Raw genomic sequence first — 17,091 nt, 5'->3', positions numbered from 1 at the left:
TGCAGTGGCGTAGGTGGCGGTGGCGGTGTAGGCGGTAGGCGGTGGTAGGCGGTGGTGGCGGTGGTGGTGGTGGTGGCGGTGGTAGCAGGTGGTGCATGTGGTGGTGGTGGATGGTGGCGGCGGTGGTGGTGGTGGTCAGCGGTGGTGGTGGTAGGTGGTGGTAGGTGGTAGCAGGTGGTGGTGGTAGTGGTGGTAGCGGTGGTGGTGGTGGATGGTAGGTGGTGGTGGTAGGTGGTGCAGTAATAGTACTAGTAAGCTGTTATGCATGTTAGGAAACCAGCTGGGGTGTTCCGCTTCAATGAAAATGATGTTGAAATCTCCAGCAATTATTGAATGATTGCTTTCAGATATTCTGTCTATATTATGTAAAGTTATACGATTTAACCCTCGTGGTCAAGAGCAGTGTGTCGCTGTCATCTTAGATAATGACGTTTCTTGTAAATACAACACTGTGACATCATTATTTATTATTAGTGGTATTATTATCGTACAAGTAATAGGTATGTCACTACCGCATATTCCACATAGGATATTTAATTAAGGGCAAGTGTTCGCCATCGTAGGACTTAGGTTGGATAAGGTTCCTCAAGAAACAGGACAAGTGTTTCCTGATGCGGGTATCAGTCATATGATGACTTACCGTTGGAGCTTCTGGTCATTTGACCGAGGCCTTCAACTGGCTTACCGGTCCACCCTCTTAAAAATTATGGTTACAATTATAACCATATAGTTATCTTATCGTAGGACTGACAAAGCTTGTACTGAGCGAAAGTTTCCCTTTAAAGCACATCCACGGTGTTCCATGTGTCTCTGCTCCATATTATAGTCACCATAACCGTCAAATCCTAGTGCAAAGTTAAACGTTATTAAGGTTATAACTCACTTGGTGGACTGGGTTCTCTCTTCTACTGGTTAATACACAAGTTCATCTTTCTCTATAAGTTGATAATTCTGCTATATCTGTCAATAATTGTCCACTTCGGAGTATCCTGCTTCCTCCTCGCCAGGATTCACCCATATTTTTTTCCTGATAGGTGAAGATTGGTAGGAGGTGTAAGGCACTTTCCATACGTCTTGGCGTTTGTGAGACTAAAATTAACATTCTTTCAGTTATAAGCTGAACGTTCTACCATCTTGACCCACTCGGAAGTCGAACCTGAGTCCTAAGCTATACCCGCTATCATTGAGTTAGTGAGACCATAAACAGGCAAGGGAAGTGCAAAAGGAATTGGGCAAATAATTCTACGAATACAAAAAAAAAAAAAAGACCAGGAAAATATAATAGAAATTGATTGATATTGCTAAGATACGTGGCTCACTTACTCTAGGTAAAACAGTCTTCACTACTCGAGTCTGTCACTGTTGGCCAACAGTATTCCGTAAAAGTATCTTTTTAAAGAGTTAACTACGCCAAGAAAAAATAGAATAAATAGTTGTCAATGTAACAGATACCAAGTGTGTGCTTAGAGAGATTCAAAGAGTCAATTTCAATATGATCATTCGCAGAGTGTTTGACGCGAGTGACTTCACTCACTCTCCTTGTTCTTGTGCTCTGGGTAAGTTATTTGAGCCAGTATCTAGAATCATCTTAGGAACCCATTAAGTAATGATTCGGGAGTTTTAAAGTGTGTTCATCTATTTGTGTTTGCAGGGATCAATTCGCAGCTCCTGGCCCTTTCTCTTTGCTGATCGCTACTAGGTCCAATCTCTCCACTCTTAGAGCTTTTTCATACATCTTAAAGTACTATGTATGGATTTTGCCTCTACTACATTACTCTCCAGCTTATTCCACTTTCTGACAACTCTGTGACTGAAGAAATACTTCTTAACATCAATGTGACTCATTTGAGTTTTCAACTTCCAGCTGTGTCACATCTCTGAAACATTCTGTCCCTATCCACCTTGTCAATTTCTCTCAGTATTTTATATGTCGTTATCATATCCCCCCTTTATTTCCCTTAATCTCTCCTTTTGGGGCATGCCCCTTAGCTCTGGGACTATTCTTGTTGCAAACCTTTACACTTTTTTTCTAATTTCATGACGTGTTTGACCAGGTGTGGGCTCCATACTGGCGCTGCGTACTCCAATGCTTAGATATCGAAACGCTACTCTTAGGTTTGACAGGCGCCAATATGCTGCAGCAGTTACTTGGTTGATGTGCGCCTCAGGAGATGTGCTCAGTATGATGCTCACCCAAAGATCCTTTTTTCTTGAGTGAGTTTTGCAGCCTTTGACCTCCTAGGTTCTACTCCGTCCGCGGTCTTCTTTGTCCTTCCTCAAACTTCATCACTTTGCACTTGCTGGGGTTAAACTCCAGGAATTATTTATCGAACCAGGATTGCAGCCTGTCCAGATCTCTTTGTAGGCTTCCCTGATCCTCGTTCACTTGTAATCTCATTAGCTTCACATCATCTGCGAACAGGGACACCTCTGAATCTATCCCTTCTGTCATGTCAATCACATATACTAGGAACAACACCGGACCTAGGACTGACCCTTGTGAAACCCCACTCGACACACGAACCCACTCTAACACCTTGTCACGTACTAACACATTATGTTTCCTTCCTGTCAGTTATTCCCTAATCCACTGCAATACTCTACCTGCCTTTCAACCAGTGTCTTGTGTGGTACTATATCGCAAGCCTTCTTATAGTCCAAGAAGATGCAGTCAACCCATCCTTCTTCTCCTCTCTTCTGTTATCTTATCGTAGAACTCCAGTAGGTTTGTAATGCAGGCATATATAGGCAAATCAAAAGAGGAGAGGGGCAATTAAGAAATCGATATATTCAGTTAAAGAGAGAAATAAGAAAGGGAATTAGAAAAGCAAATAGAGATTATGAGGTTAAAGTTGCAAGAGAATCGAAGACTAACCCAAAAGGATTCTTTCAGGTATACAGAAGTAAGATCAGGGACAAGATAGGCCCACTCAAAAGTTCCTCGGGTCAGCTCACTGACAGTGATAAGGAAATGTGTAGAATTTTTAACACATACTTCCTCTCAGTTTTTACACAGGAGGATACCAGCGATATTCCAGTAATGATAAATTATGTAGAACAGGACGATAATAAACTGTGCACTATTAGGGTCACAAGTGACATGGTCCTTAGGCAAATAGATAAATTAAAACCTAACAAATCCCCAGGCCCTGATGAACTGTATGCAAGGGTTCTAAAGGAATGTAAAGAGGAGCTTAGCACACCTTTGGCTAATCTTTTCAACATATCACTACAAACTGGCATGGTGCCAGAAAAGTGGAAAATGGCAAATGTGATACCTATTTTCAAAACAGGTGACAGGTCCTTAGCTTCGAACTATAGACCAATAAGCCTAACCTCCATAGTGGGAAAATTTATGGAATCAATAATTGCCGAGGCAGTTCGTAGCCACCTTGAAAAGCATAAATTAATCAACGAATCTCAGCATGGTTTTACAAAGGGGCGTTCCTGCCTTACGAATTTATTAACTTTTTTCACTAAGGTATTTGAGGAGGTAGATCATGGTAATGAATATGATATTGTGTATATGGACTTCAGTAAGGCTTTTGACAGGGTCCCACATCAGAGACTATTGAGGAAAATTAAAGCACATGGAATAGGAGGAGAAATTTTTTCCTGGATAGAGGCATGGTTGACAAATAGGCAGCAGAGAGTTTGCATAAATGGGGAGAAATCAGAGTGGGGAAGCGTCACGAGCGGTGTTCCACAGGGGTCAGTGTTGGGCCCCCTGCTGTTCACAATCTACATAAACGACATAGATGAGGGCATAAAGAGCGACATCGGCAAGTTTGCCGATGACACCAAAATAGGCCGTCGAATTCATTCTGACGAGGACATTCGAGCACTCCAGGAAGATTTGAATAGACTGATGCAGTGGTCGGAGAAGTGGCAGATGCAGTTTAATATAGACAAATGCAAAGTTCTAAATGTTGGACAGGACAATAACCATGCCACATATAAACTAAATAATGTAGATCTTAATATTACGGATTGCGAAAAAGATTTAGGAGTTCTGGTTAGCAGTAATCTGAAACCAAGACAACAGTGCATAAGTGTTCGCAATAAAGCTAATAGAATCCTTGGCTTCATATCAAGAAGCATAAATAATAGGAGTCCTCAGGTTGTTCTTCAACTCTATACATCCTTGGTTAGGCCTCATTTAGATTATGCTGCACAGTTTTGGTCACCGTATTACAGAATGGATATAAATTCTCTGGAAAATGTACAAAGGAGGATGACAAAGATGATCCCATGTATCAGAAACCTTCCCTATGAGGATAGACTAAGGGCCCTGAAACTGCACTCTCTAGAAAGACGCAGAATTAGGGGGGATATGATTGAGGTGTATAAATGGAAGACAGGAATAAATAAAGGGGATATAAATAGTGTGCTGAAAATATCTAGCCTAGACAGGACTCGCAGCAATGGTTTTAAGTTGGAAAAATTCAGATTCAGGAGGGATATAGGAAAGTACTGGTTTGGTAATAGAGTTGTGGATGAGTGGAACAAACTCCCAAGTACCGTTATAGAGGCCAGAACGTTGTGTAGCTTTAAAAATAGGTTGGATAAATACATGAGTAGATGTGGGTGGGTGTGAGTTAGACCTGATAGCTTGTGCTACCAGGTCGGTTGCCGTGTTCCTCCCTTAAGTCAATGTGACCTGACCTGACTAGGTTGGGTGCATTGGCTTAAGCCGGTAGGAGACTTGGACCTGCCTCGCATGGGCCAGTAGGCCTTCTGCAGTGTTCCTTCGTTCTTATGTTCTTATGTTCTTATGTTCTTATTTCCCTCTACTGAAGTCATGCTGATTGTTATGAATTAGCCCGTTTCTAGGTATTCCACCACTCTTCTGATAATCTCCATAACTTTACATAATATACATGTCAGCGACACAGATGTATAGTTTAGTGCTGCCTGTTTCTACTTTCCGTGTGTACTTACCTATTTGTCATAGCTTCGAGTAACAAATTATGGAATATAACTGGGAAACATACTGTAGTTATCACAGAGTAATGTAACAGCAGACTGCTGTTATAAGAACATAAGAACATAAGAACGAAGGAACACTGCAGAAGGCCTACTGGCCCATGCAAGGCAGGTCCAAGTCTCCTACCGGCTTAAGCCAATGCACCCAACCTAGTCAGGTCAGGTCACATTGACTTAAGGGAGGAACACGGCAACCGACCTGGTAGCACAAGCTATCAGGTCTAACTCACACCCACCCACATCTACTCATGTATTTATCCAACCTATTTTTAAAGCTACACAACGTTCTGGCCTCTATAACGGTATTTGGGAGTTTGTTCCACTCATCCACAACTCTATTACCAAACCAGTACTTTCCTATATCCTTCCTGAATCTGAATTTTTCCAACTTAAAACCATTGCTGCGAGTCCTGTCTAGGCTAGATATTTTCAGCACACTATTTACATCCCCTTTATTTATTCCTGTCTTCCATTTATACACCTCAATCATATCCCCCCTAATTCTACGTCTTTCTAGAGAGTGCAGTTTCAGGGCCCTTAGTCTATCCTCATAGGGAAGGTTTCTGATACATGGGATCAACTTTGTCATCCTCCTTTGTACATTTTCCAGAGAATTTATATCCATTCTGTAATACGGTGACCAAAACTGTGCAGCATAATCTAAATGAGGCCTAACCAAGGATGTATAGAGTTGAAGAACAACCTGAGGACTCCTATTATTTATGCTTCTTGATATGAAGCCAAGGATTCTATTAGCTTTATTGCGAACACTTATGCACTGTTGTCTTGGTTTCAGATTACTGCTAACCAGAACTCCTAAATCTTTTTCGCAATCCGTAATATTAAGATCTACATTATTTAGTTTATATGTGGCATGGTTATTGTCCTGTCCAACATTTAGAACTTTGTGATGAATGGTTTGAAAAACCGACAAGTTAAAGATTGAGACACTTATGCAGCATATGGAAATCTTTATTCAGGAAACGTTTCGCCACACAGTGGCTTCATCAGTCCAATACAAAGAGGAAGGCGTAAGGAGAGGAGGAGAATGAGGTAATCAGTCCCTCAACCTGGAGTCGATGTGTTCAGTCCATCAATCTTGTAGAATGTACAGCATAGGGCCGTAGACGTGGCTTATATACTGTAGTGAAGTGACGTGAAGCAGATGGAGGCGGGGTCATAGTGGTACCATCCACTAGTCGAAGTAGGTCTTCGTCCAAAGGTTGAACAAGTGTTGAAGAATTCTTTGTAACAAGATCCCATGATGCTGCAGTGTCTGACAGTTGTGATGAATGGTTTGAAAAACCGACAAGTTAAAGATTGAGACACTTATGCAGCATATGGAAATCTTTATTCAGGAAACGTTTCGCCACACAGTGGCTTCATCAGTCCAATACAAATACATCCAATACAATACATTCTACAAGATTGATGGACTGAACACATCGACTCCAGGTTGAGGGACTGATTACCTCATTCTCCTCCTCTCCTTACGCCTTCCTCTTTGTATTGGACTGATGAAGCCACTGTGTGGCGAAACGTTTCCTGAATAAAGATTTCCATATGCTGCATAAGTGTCTCAATATTTAGAACTTTGCATTTGTCTATATTAAACTGCATCTGCCACTTCTCCGACCACTGCATCAGTCTATTCAAATCTTCCTGGAGTGCTCGAATGTCCTCGTCAGAATGAATTCGACGGCCTATTTTGGTGTCATCGGCAAACTTGCCGATGTCGCTCTTTATGCCCTCATCTATGTCGTTTATGTAGATTATGCTTAATGTTCTTCCATGAAAGCTGTGGATAACCCTTGTCTAACGTTAGATGTTTTTTTTTATTGTTAAAATTGTTTATAAGAAACACAAAACCCATATGGATCATTCAGCTTGGATTGATAAAGCCCTTGCAGGGTGAACCGTTTTCTTACAGTTCCCTAACGTTGTACATGGGTTTCTTTAATACAATGTATACGCTGATCTTGCTGTATTTTATTCTTTCCAGATTGTGTTTATTATTATTATTATAATCAAGGGGGAAGCGCTAAACCCGGAGGATTATACAGCGCCTGGGGGGGGATGTGGAAGGCATTCAGGCTTAATTCGGGGAACTGGAGCACAGATCCAATTCCCTAAATCAAGAGCCCCTCACCAACATCAAGGAACCTTCCTTGAGGGGACCACCAAGATGAGATCAGAAATCGTGCGCGTGGACCCTTAGCTTCCAGTCACCCAGGAGTGGTTAATCTCCTCAGAAGTGCCTTCCTTAACCCTCCCTCCACTCTGCCCTACAACCTCTCCACGGATACCTTTTATAATTTAGCCAAACATCTCGGAACTAGGGATTTCATCCATAAAAATATTAGAAAGGTGTTTAAAGGTCAACGAGACGGTTTCTTCGTAGAGGCTGGAGCCCTGGATGGTGAGCGAGGCTCCAATACACTCTAGGAACTTGGCTGGACGGGTCTTCTGGTGGAGCCCAACCCGCTCAGTTATCACAGGTTGCTCAGTAAACAACGCAAAGTCTGGACCTTCAATACCTGCCTCTCACCCGAGCCATTCCCCGTGGAGTCAGTGTTGGTCTCATAGCAAAAAGAACATAGGGAAAATTAATTCTTGGGAAAATGCATTGACATTTATCGGGGCTTCACATTTTACTGGGAGTTAATCTAGAGACACATGCGTACGATTATGTGTTTAAACTGTCAGATAAATCATATTATAACGCACAGTGTTTCCCTCTGGAGACTATTGGCGCTTAACGTGTCGACGATAGAGTTACTATCACTAGACATCGAGGGATTAGAAAAACGTGTCCTGCAGAATGTTCCATGGGACACACTCAAGAGTCCTCGTAGTGGAGATTGTAGATCCTCAACTTTATGAGCGAGAATTTGAGAACTTTAAGAAGAATAAAGACTATAAACTAGTGGCACAAGATGTAGATTACATATTTTTTAGAGAAGGACCCAATCTAACATTGCCAAGCAGTCGATTCAGTTCAAGAAAGATGCATTCAGCTCTTTAGACTTTAATCTATTGCAAATGCTTTAAATCTGAGGGGCCTCTTCACATTATTATCAAAATATTCAGAAAAAAATATCTCCACCCCGTTCGGGTCAAAAAGTGTTGTAACAAAGGATTATTCCTCAGCTTTCCTTAGCGTAAATTCATTTCATCCAAGGACCAATTAAATTTATTTATAGAGGTATCCAAAATTACAGTAATAATATTTATGCATTTCCTAAAGGATGGAGGAGAGGGGGAAGCTCTAATGCCGTAGGGGTCATACACCGCCTGAGGGATGAAACAATATTGTTTCAAACTTTGGAACAATGCTCTTCTCCAGACTGAGGGACTGACCACCTCAAAACTTTAAGGGTGATGGACTGATTACATCGTCTTCAAGTATCTTCTGCTTCTATCAACTTTTCTGTACTCGTTGTGCAAGAAAGGTATAAAATACCGACAATATGAAAGTTAAGACACATGTGCAACATCTGGATATCTTTATTGTAGACGTTTCGCCATCCAGTGGCTTTATCAATACAGATTCTAGGACATAATAGGAAGACAGTAGAACTATATACAAAAGATGAGGTAATCAGTCCCTCGGCCTTGGAGTTAGTGTTCACAGCATCGTGGTGGAGGAGAGTCTGGAGCAAAGGCAAGAAGACTGGCGTTTTTATAGGCGTCAGTGGATGGGACGGGCAGCAGACGAGGGCAGTCACTGGTAGGCGGGATTCCCCAGTGGAAGTAGGTCCTTCCCAAAGAGATGGGTTAGTTGCAGCAGCCGTGAAGGTCTTGTAGATGTCCTCTGAACCAAGATTTCATGGAATCTTGGTTCAGAGGACATCTACAAGACCTTCTTCACGGCTGCTGCAACTAACCCATCTCTTTGGGAAGGACCTACTTCCACTGGGGAATCCCGCCTACCAGTGACTGCCCTCGTCTGCTGCCCGTCCCATCCACTGACGCCTATAAAAACGCCAGTCTTCTTGCCTTTGCTCCAGACTCTCCTCCACGATGCTGTGAACACTAACTCCAAGGCCGAGGGACTGATTACCTCATCTTTTGTATATAGTTCTACTGTCTTCCTATTATGTCCTAGAATCTGTATTGATAAAGCCACTGGATGGCGAAACGTCTACAATAAAGATATCCAGATGTTGCACATGTGTCTTAACTTTTATGTACTCGACTGAAGAAGCCTACTGTGTAGGCGAAACGTTTCGAAATAAAGATACCTAACTGTTGCATATGTCTTACCTAACAATCTGTCGGTATTTTATACCTTTTTAATGTTCAAGCCCAGGTTCTTGGATCAAGAGCCTCTCACCAACAAAGAACCCTCATGCAGTCCCATCAACGTGTAACTAATTTCGCACAGTAAAAATATTAAAAAATATTTAGATAACCAGGGCAATGAAGACATAATTAAGTTAACTGTGATTTATTTCCAAGTGACAGATCACATCTTCCCAGGTTTATAATATAAATACGTGAGAGACAATGTAGGAAGAAAATACATACATGAATGTGGTTTATACACAAACCCTGAGATCCAAAATTAATGGCTTCAGAAGTTAATACTGTCTGGTAACGGTGTGGTTGCATGGAGTTACCATAGCAGCCAGATTATAGTAGGGGTTTAGGGTTTCATATAAATATAATGAATATACATGAAGTGATGGGCAAGTGAAGATATTAGGCTGTGAATGATGTGTGGGAGAGCGACAACCAGCCTCTTATTGCTTGTTATGTTGCTCAATCCATGCTCCAATCTTCTGGTCCAGGTCACTGACACGTTCCTTCACGTCATTGTACATGTCTCTGAAGGTCTTGTCCTGCAGAGCGTTGGCTCTCTCCTGAAATTGGCAACATTTATTGTTATAATCTTACTAATCAAAACATTAATTCACGAAGGTAAATTTTGATATGTGGAAATTGTTTAGCACTGTAATACGAAACAAACGGCAAGCTACTATACAGTAATCTTCAGATTTATTTTGTCAATATTTATTACATTTTAGCCAGCAGCATATATTAGCAAGGGATAAGAGACGTACCTTGATCCAGGACTTGACTGGTGCCAGAGAACTGACGAGGCTTTGTATCATTTGGTTTTCTTCAGCCCACTGTCTCACATCCGTCACCTGTAACATTACAACGTTTAAACAACCACTATATTAGCACGAATACATTCAGTTCATTGCAAAATACAGGTTGTAATATGTAGCAAGAATTAAACTCGTAGTATTTCATACATTATGAAAATATAATCAAGGAAACTACCTTTTCCTGTACATCTGTAGCGACGTCTGAAGGAGTCTTGGACGGAAGCTTCTTAAACAAGTAATCAGTCATGGGCCTGAAGAACGCCCTTATTGCATGAAAAGTCTTCGATCCTGTAGTACTGAAATAAACCCATCATAAATTAAGAACATGATATTACAGTAATAAAAGATATGCTGAACCAGGAAAACAGATAAAATTGTTAGAATCTACACAATACATTAAAAGATTTCATGATAGTACAAGAATATAATGTATGCACTCACGTTTCTTGTTCTGGGTTAGTAGAGTCTAGAGGCGTGGCGGAGGCCAGTGCCAGTGCCAGCACCACAACTCCAACTATCCACATCAGACGCATCTTTACCTGTGGGGAAAAACAGGTTCATTAACATCTGCCTCACTGCACGTGTACTGTAAACCTGCTACTACGGCATACTGAAGTTTGGTTTAATAAAACAGACTTTAAGAACATAACATAAGAATGTAGGAACACTGCAGAAGGCCTACTGGCCCATGCGAGGCAGGTCCTTATCAAAACGACCTCTACCTAAAGCTACCCAAGAAATAACTCCCGTACCCAATGACACCAATCAAACCCAGCCCCTCCCACTCATATATCTGTCCAGTCTCTTCTTAAAGCTACCCAAGGTCCTAGCCTCTATCACCCTACTGGGAAGACTGTTCCACGCATCTACAACTGTTAGAAAACCAGTACTTGCCTATGTCCTTTCTAAATCTAAATTTATCCAACTTAAATACATTATTTCTGGTTCTTACCTGGTTCGACACCCTCAGTATATGTACCCTATATGGCCCCAGTCAAGCCGTCAGGTACTCTGTATACCTGGAGAGGGTTTCGGAGATCAATGCCCCCGCGGTCCGGTCTGTGACCAGGCCTGCTGGTGGATCAAGGTCAACCAGACCCTGAAGGAAGTTCACGGCCAAGGTTGAAAAAGTATGTCGTCCACACACACAGTCCCCCACCTGCCCACCCATCTTCAGATAAATTTTAAAGGGGTTGACCGGTAAGCCAGTGGAAGGCCTCGGTCTGATGACCAAAAGCTCCTGCTGTGGGTCATCCTACGACTAAGAGAAAACACATGTCCTGTCTCGTGATATACCTTATTTTACCTAACCTCCACGCCTAATAATACTAAAGAACAGTTGTGTGGTGTGCATGAGATAACGGGAGGGAGGAAGACAGACGGTCAGTGGTCCCGCTAGGATGTTCTACTTCCACTGTGACCAAGCATGATGTGTCTGCCTCTCAACATGTGTCTTAACTTTTATATTCATTATTAAATAAGGATTCATCACGTGTGGCGTTCCAAAGGGTCATAGTTGTTACCCACATGAGATGTTTTTGGTCCTAGCTAAAATTCCTTAAACAAAAAAATAAGAGAAACTACTATAACAAGGGCAGGAAACTATTGTAGAAAACACGAGGAAATATAATACCAATAAACAGATATCCATTTGATCTAAATATAACAACTATAAAATTTATATCAGTTAAAGATATATAAAATCTTGACAGCGTATAAAAGTTATTAAAATACAAACAAAAACCTGAATACATTACTAGAAAACCAAATACTGAGTAGCCTAACCCCCCCCACCCCCAACAAAAATAATAATTAGGCTGATACATTCATGATGGAAGAGCTAAATCCTACATAGGTCATGCACCGCCATGAGAATGAGATTAGATAACAAAAGAGAGAGAAGTTTAGATGTAGAATCCGTCATAAAGGGTGTTGAGCGGCAAGAAACAAGATCGAAACGTAAATAATAAGAAATATTTTCCATAACTCACCGAAACGAACAAATAAATTTGTTATAATAGATGATGAGGTTGCTGCGAGGTGGGTATTTATGCCCTGAGCTCTGGTGTTACTGTGAACTAAACCACTCTTGTCTGGGTCTTATATAGCCGCCATCACTACTCACCCGCCTCTCACAAGTTAGCGCTCACTTATATTAGCGTTGGTGATTATAATCATGTTATACTCTCCTACCTTCAAAGAAATTATTGAAACGTTAATAAAAATGTAAGTACAAAGTTAAATTATATTTGCATTTTTAAATGTGTTTCTTAAAAATATTTACATTTTAATTTAGGATACAATTTGGCGGTAAATGTTGTGTTGTTCTTAGAAAGAGATGACTCCTACATGACGTAGTCTGACGTCACTGATACATGTATTAAACTAATTTTTTAACCTACATAAGAACACAAGAGCTCAAGAACACAAACTCGATTGGTAGGTAAGACACATAGGCAACAGTTAGGCAACTTTATTCCGAAACGTTTCGCCTACACAGTAGGCTTCTTCAGTCGAATACAGAAAGTAGGCAGGAACAGTAGAGATGTGAAGACGATGTAATCAGTCCATCACCCTTGAAGTCGTAGAATTTGAGGTTGTCAGTCCCTCGGCCTGGAGAAGTTCAGTTCCATAGTCAGGAACTATCTGATAGTCAGGAACTATCAGATAGTTCCTGACTATCTGATAGTTCCTGACTATCTGATAGTTGTGTACGAATGGTATATAATACCGACAAGTACATAGTTCTACTGTCTTCAAGTTATGTCCTAGAATTTGTATTGATAAAGCCACTGGATGGCGAAACGTCTACAATAAAGATACCCAGATGTTGCACATGTGTCTTAATCTCAATCTATCTGATAGTTCCTGACTATGGAACTGAACTTCTCCAGGCCGAGGGACTGACAACCTCAAATTCTACGACTTCAAGGGTGATGGACTGATTACATCGTCTTCACATCTCTACTGTTCCTGCCTACTTTCTGTATTCGACTGAAGAAGTCTACTGTGTAGGCGAAACGTTTCGGAATAAAGTTGCCTAACTGTTATGTAAAGTAAAAGGACACAAGTGCAACTAATGTGACATTTATTGTGGCAACGTTTCGCTCTCCAGGAGCTTTATCAAGCCATTACAAACAATACATGGACACAGAGGGAATATAAAGGCTCTGAGTGAGGTGCAATACTAGTGAGGTAACATTTCGATGTTCACTAGTGGTGGTAGTAGTAGTAGTAGTAGTAGTAGTAGTAGTAGTAGTAGTAGTAGTAGTAACAAAAATAATACAAAAAGGAAGAGCAATTAATTCGTACATGAGTAAAAGGATATAAAAGCTATTACTTGGGTAACATAAACATAGGTTGGACAAATATAGACTGGAAAGAGGCAAGTTTTTTTTTTCAGTGTTGACTCTCTGTAATGTGCTTGTGTAGTATAACAGGAGAGACTATGTGATGGCAGGGTTTAATGTTTTCAGGAGGATTCTTGCTAAGACTTCGGAGATGGTGAAGCTGCCGTTGTTTTGTTTAATTGTATTCGAAACAGCGATCAGTGCTGATTCAAGGCACTTGCGTCTGCGGAAATTAGTTTCTTTGATCACTAATTGGGCGTCTCTGAATTTCATGAGATGATTGGTGGAATTTCGGTGTTGTACACAGGCGTTGTTTAAGTTGTCGTTCCTACATGCGTAAATGTGTTCATTGAGGCGGGTGTCGAGGTTTCTTGCTGTTTCACCTACGTAGATCTTGTCACAGCCTCCACAGGGTATAGTGACAAGATCTACGTAGGTGAAACAGCAAGAAACCTCGACACCCGCCTCAATGAACACATTTACGCATGTAGGAACGACAACTTAAACAACGCCTGTGTACAACACCGAAATTCCACCAATCATCTCATGAAATTCAGAGACGCCCAATTAGTGATCAAAGAAACTAATTTCCAACAGTTAGGTATCTTTATTATGAAACGTTTCGCCTACACAGTAGGCTTCTTCAGTCAAGTACAGAAAAGTTGATAGAAGCAGAAGATACATGAAGAGGATGTAATCAGTCCATCACCCTTAAAGTTTTGAGGTGGTCAGTCCCTCAGTCTGGAGAAGAGCATTGTTCCATAGTATGAAACAATGCTATGGAACAATGCTCTTCTCCAGACTGAGGGACTGACCACCTCAAAACTTTAAGGGTGATGGACTGATTACATCGTCTTCAAGTATCTTCTGCTTCTATCAACTTTTCTGTACTTGACTGAAGAAGCCTACTGTGTAGGCGAAACGTTTCATAATAAAGATACCTAACTGTTGCATATGTGTCTTACCTAACAACCTGTCGGTATTTTATACCATTTTAATGTTCAAACTAATTTCCGCAGACGCAAGTGCCTTGAATCAGCACTGATCGCTGTTTCGAATACAATTAAACAAAACAACGGCAGCTTCACCATCTCCGAAGTCTTAGCAAGAATCCTCCTGAAAACATTAAACCCTGCCATCACATAGTCTCTCCTGTTATACTACACAAGCACATTACAGAGAGTCAACACTGAAAAAAAAAACTTGCCTCTTTCCAGTCTATATTTGTCCAACCTATTTTTATGTTACCCAAGTAATAGCTTTTATATCCTTTTACTCATGTACGAATTAATTGCTCTTCCATATTGTATTATTTTTGTTACTACTACTACTACTACTACTACCAATACTAGTGAACATCGAAATGTTACCTCACTAGTATTGCACCTCACTCAGAGCCTTTATATACCCTCTGTGTCCATGTATTGTTTGTAATGGCTTGATGAAGCTCCTGGAGAGCGAAACGTTGCCACAATAAATGTCACATTAGTTGTACTTGTGTCCTTTTACTTTACATAACAGTTAGGCAACTTTATTCCGAAACGTTTCGCCTACACAGTAGGCTTCTTCAGTCGAGTACAGAAAAGTTGATAGAAGCAGAAGATACTTGAAGACGATGTAATCAGTCCATCACCCTTAAAGTTATGAGGTGGTCAGTCCCTCAGTCTGGAGAAGAGCATTGTTCCAAAGTTTGAAACAATATTGTTTCAAACTTTGGAACAATGCTCTTCTCCAGACTGAGGGACTGACCACCTCAAAACTTTAAGGGTGATGGACTGATTACATCGTCTTCAAGTATCTTCTGCTTCTATCAACTTTTCTGTACTCGACTGAAGAAGCCTACTGTGTAGGCGAAACGTTTCGAAATAAAGATACCTAACTGTTGCATATGTGTCTTACCTAACAAGCAGAAATCTAAAGCCAAGACAGCAGTGCCTTAGTGTGCGCAACAAGGCCAACAGATTACTTGGATTTATCTCAAGAAGTATAAGTAACAGAAGTCCAAAAGTTATTTTACAGCTCTATACATCACTAGTGAGGCCTCATTTAGATTATGCTGCTCAGTTTTGGTCCCCTTACTACAGGATGGACATAGACTTATTAGAGAACATACAGAGAAGAATGACTAAAATGATTTACTGTGTAAGGAACCTCCCGTATGAAGATAGACTTAAAGCCTTAAATCTCCACTCTGTGGAGAGGCGTAGAATGAGGGGAGATATCATTGAAGTGTATAAGTGGATGACGGGCATAAACAAGGGAGACATTAATAAAGTACTGAGGGTGTCGAACCAGGAATAATGGATTTAAGTTGGATAAATTTAGATTTAGAAAGGACATAGGTAAGTACTGGTTTTCTAACAGAGTTGTAGATGCGTGGAACAGTCTTCCCAGTAAGGTGATAGAGGTTAGGACCTTGGGTAGCTTTAAGAAGAGACTGGACAAATATATGAGTGGGAGGGGCTGGGTTTGATTGGTGTTAAAGGGTACGGGAGTTATTTCTTGAGTAGCTTTAGGTAGATGTCGTTTTGATAAGGACCTGCCTCGTATGGGCCAGTAGGCCTTCAGCAGTGTGGATAAATTAGACACATGTGCAACTCTTGGGTATCTTTATTGAGGAAACGTTTTGCCACATAGTGGCGATTACCTCATTCTCCTCCTGTTCTTCAAGTTTCTCCTATGTATGGACTGATGAAGCCACTGTGTGGCGAAACGTTTCCTCAATAAAGATACCCAAGAGTTGCACATGTGTCTAATTTATCAACATGTCGGTTCTCTGAACCATTCATCTACAAACACTTCTGCAGTGTTCCTACATTCTTATGTTCTTATGTAAATATAGACAAAAATATTGTTTGTAATGGCTTGATAAAGCTCCTGGAGAGCGAAACGTTGCCACAATAAATGTCACATTAGTTGCACTTGTGTCCTTTTACTTTACATATTGTCGGTAATTCTACCAACTTTATTGCATATGTGTTTATGTTTCCACTCGCTCCCATCCTGTTCCTCATCCTCATATCTGACACAGACAGGGATGCAAACCACAGCACCGTGTTTTCCTCTGCAGATGACACCCGAACTTGCATGAGTGTCCTCCATGAACCTGCATGAGTGTCCATAACCCTAGCACTTATAAGTTCAATGATGTAGAACTTAGCTATACAGATTGCGAAAAGGACTTGGGGGTTATGGTGAGCAGCATTTTTCAACTTGTCGGTTTTTCAAACCATTCATCACAACCTTAAACCAAGACAGCACTGCCTAAGCGTACGTAATAAGGCAAATAGATTACTGGGATTTATATCAAGAAGCGTAAGTAATAAAGTTGGTAGAATTACCGACAATATGTAAAGTAAAAGGACACAAGTGCAACTAATGTGACATTTATTGTGGCAACGTTTCGCTCTCCAGAGGGTAGCTTTATCAAGCAACATATACGTAATATGTTGCTTGATAAAAACCATTCATCACAAAGCTCCTGTTCTTCAAGAGAGCGAAACGTGTGCCACAATAAATGTCACATTAGTTGCACTTGTGTCGGTTCCCTGAACCATTTACTTTACGTATACTTAGGAATTCTTCGCTTGACTGATGAAGCCACTGTGTGGCGAAACGAACACATTTCTGATTACCTC

The 17,091-nt window shown here is 40.9% G+C and overlaps 2 protein-coding genes and 1 pseudogene across 2 annotated transcripts in view; 2 read left to right on the top strand and 1 right to left on the bottom strand.

The window, feature by feature from the left end:
* Positions 1-17,091, top strand: part of LOC128687012 (mucosa-associated lymphoid tissue lymphoma translocation protein 1) — a 574,887-nt gene that overhangs the window by 507,004 nt on the left and 50,792 nt on the right. The window lies entirely within an intron of this gene.
* On the top strand, positions 1,493-7,869 carry LOC128687014 (uncharacterized; annotated as a pseudogene).
* LOC128686802 (uncharacterized) lies at positions 9,421-12,233 on the bottom strand. Its single transcript, XM_053773899.2, has 5 exons — positions 12,095-12,233; positions 10,545-10,642; positions 10,279-10,399; positions 10,053-10,139; positions 9,421-9,851 (listed from the first exon to the last, which is right to left on the bottom strand). Exons 2-5 carry the CDS (start codon positions 10,634-10,636, stop codon positions 9,732-9,734), a joined length of 420 nt encoding a protein of 139 aa, XP_053629874.1. The 5' UTR covers positions 10,637-10,642; positions 12,095-12,233; the 3' UTR covers positions 9,421-9,731.

Source organism: Cherax quadricarinatus, chromosome 7, assembly GCF_038502225.1.
Source record: "Cherax quadricarinatus isolate ZL_2023a chromosome 7, ASM3850222v1, whole genome shotgun sequence".
Lineage (NCBI taxonomy): Eukaryota > Metazoa > Arthropoda > Malacostraca > Decapoda > Parastacidae > Cherax > Cherax quadricarinatus.
This window is presented reverse-complemented; position numbering and strand designations above follow the sequence as displayed.

Bases quoted from the DNA above. Each gene is read 5' to 3' on its own strand.
- LOC128686802 (XM_053773899.2), bottom strand. From the start codon at position 10,636: ATGCGTCTGATGTGGATAGTTGGAGTTGTGGTGCTGGCACTGGCACTG. The intron at 10,140-10,278 runs GTAGTTTCCTTG...GTAATGTTACAG, and splicing joins CTACAGATGTACAGGAAAAG to GTGACGGATGTGAGACAGTG. The intron at 9,852-10,052 runs GTACGTCTCTTA...TGCCAATTTCAG, and splicing joins CAGTCAAGTCCTGGATCAAG to GAGAGAGCCAACGCTCTGCA.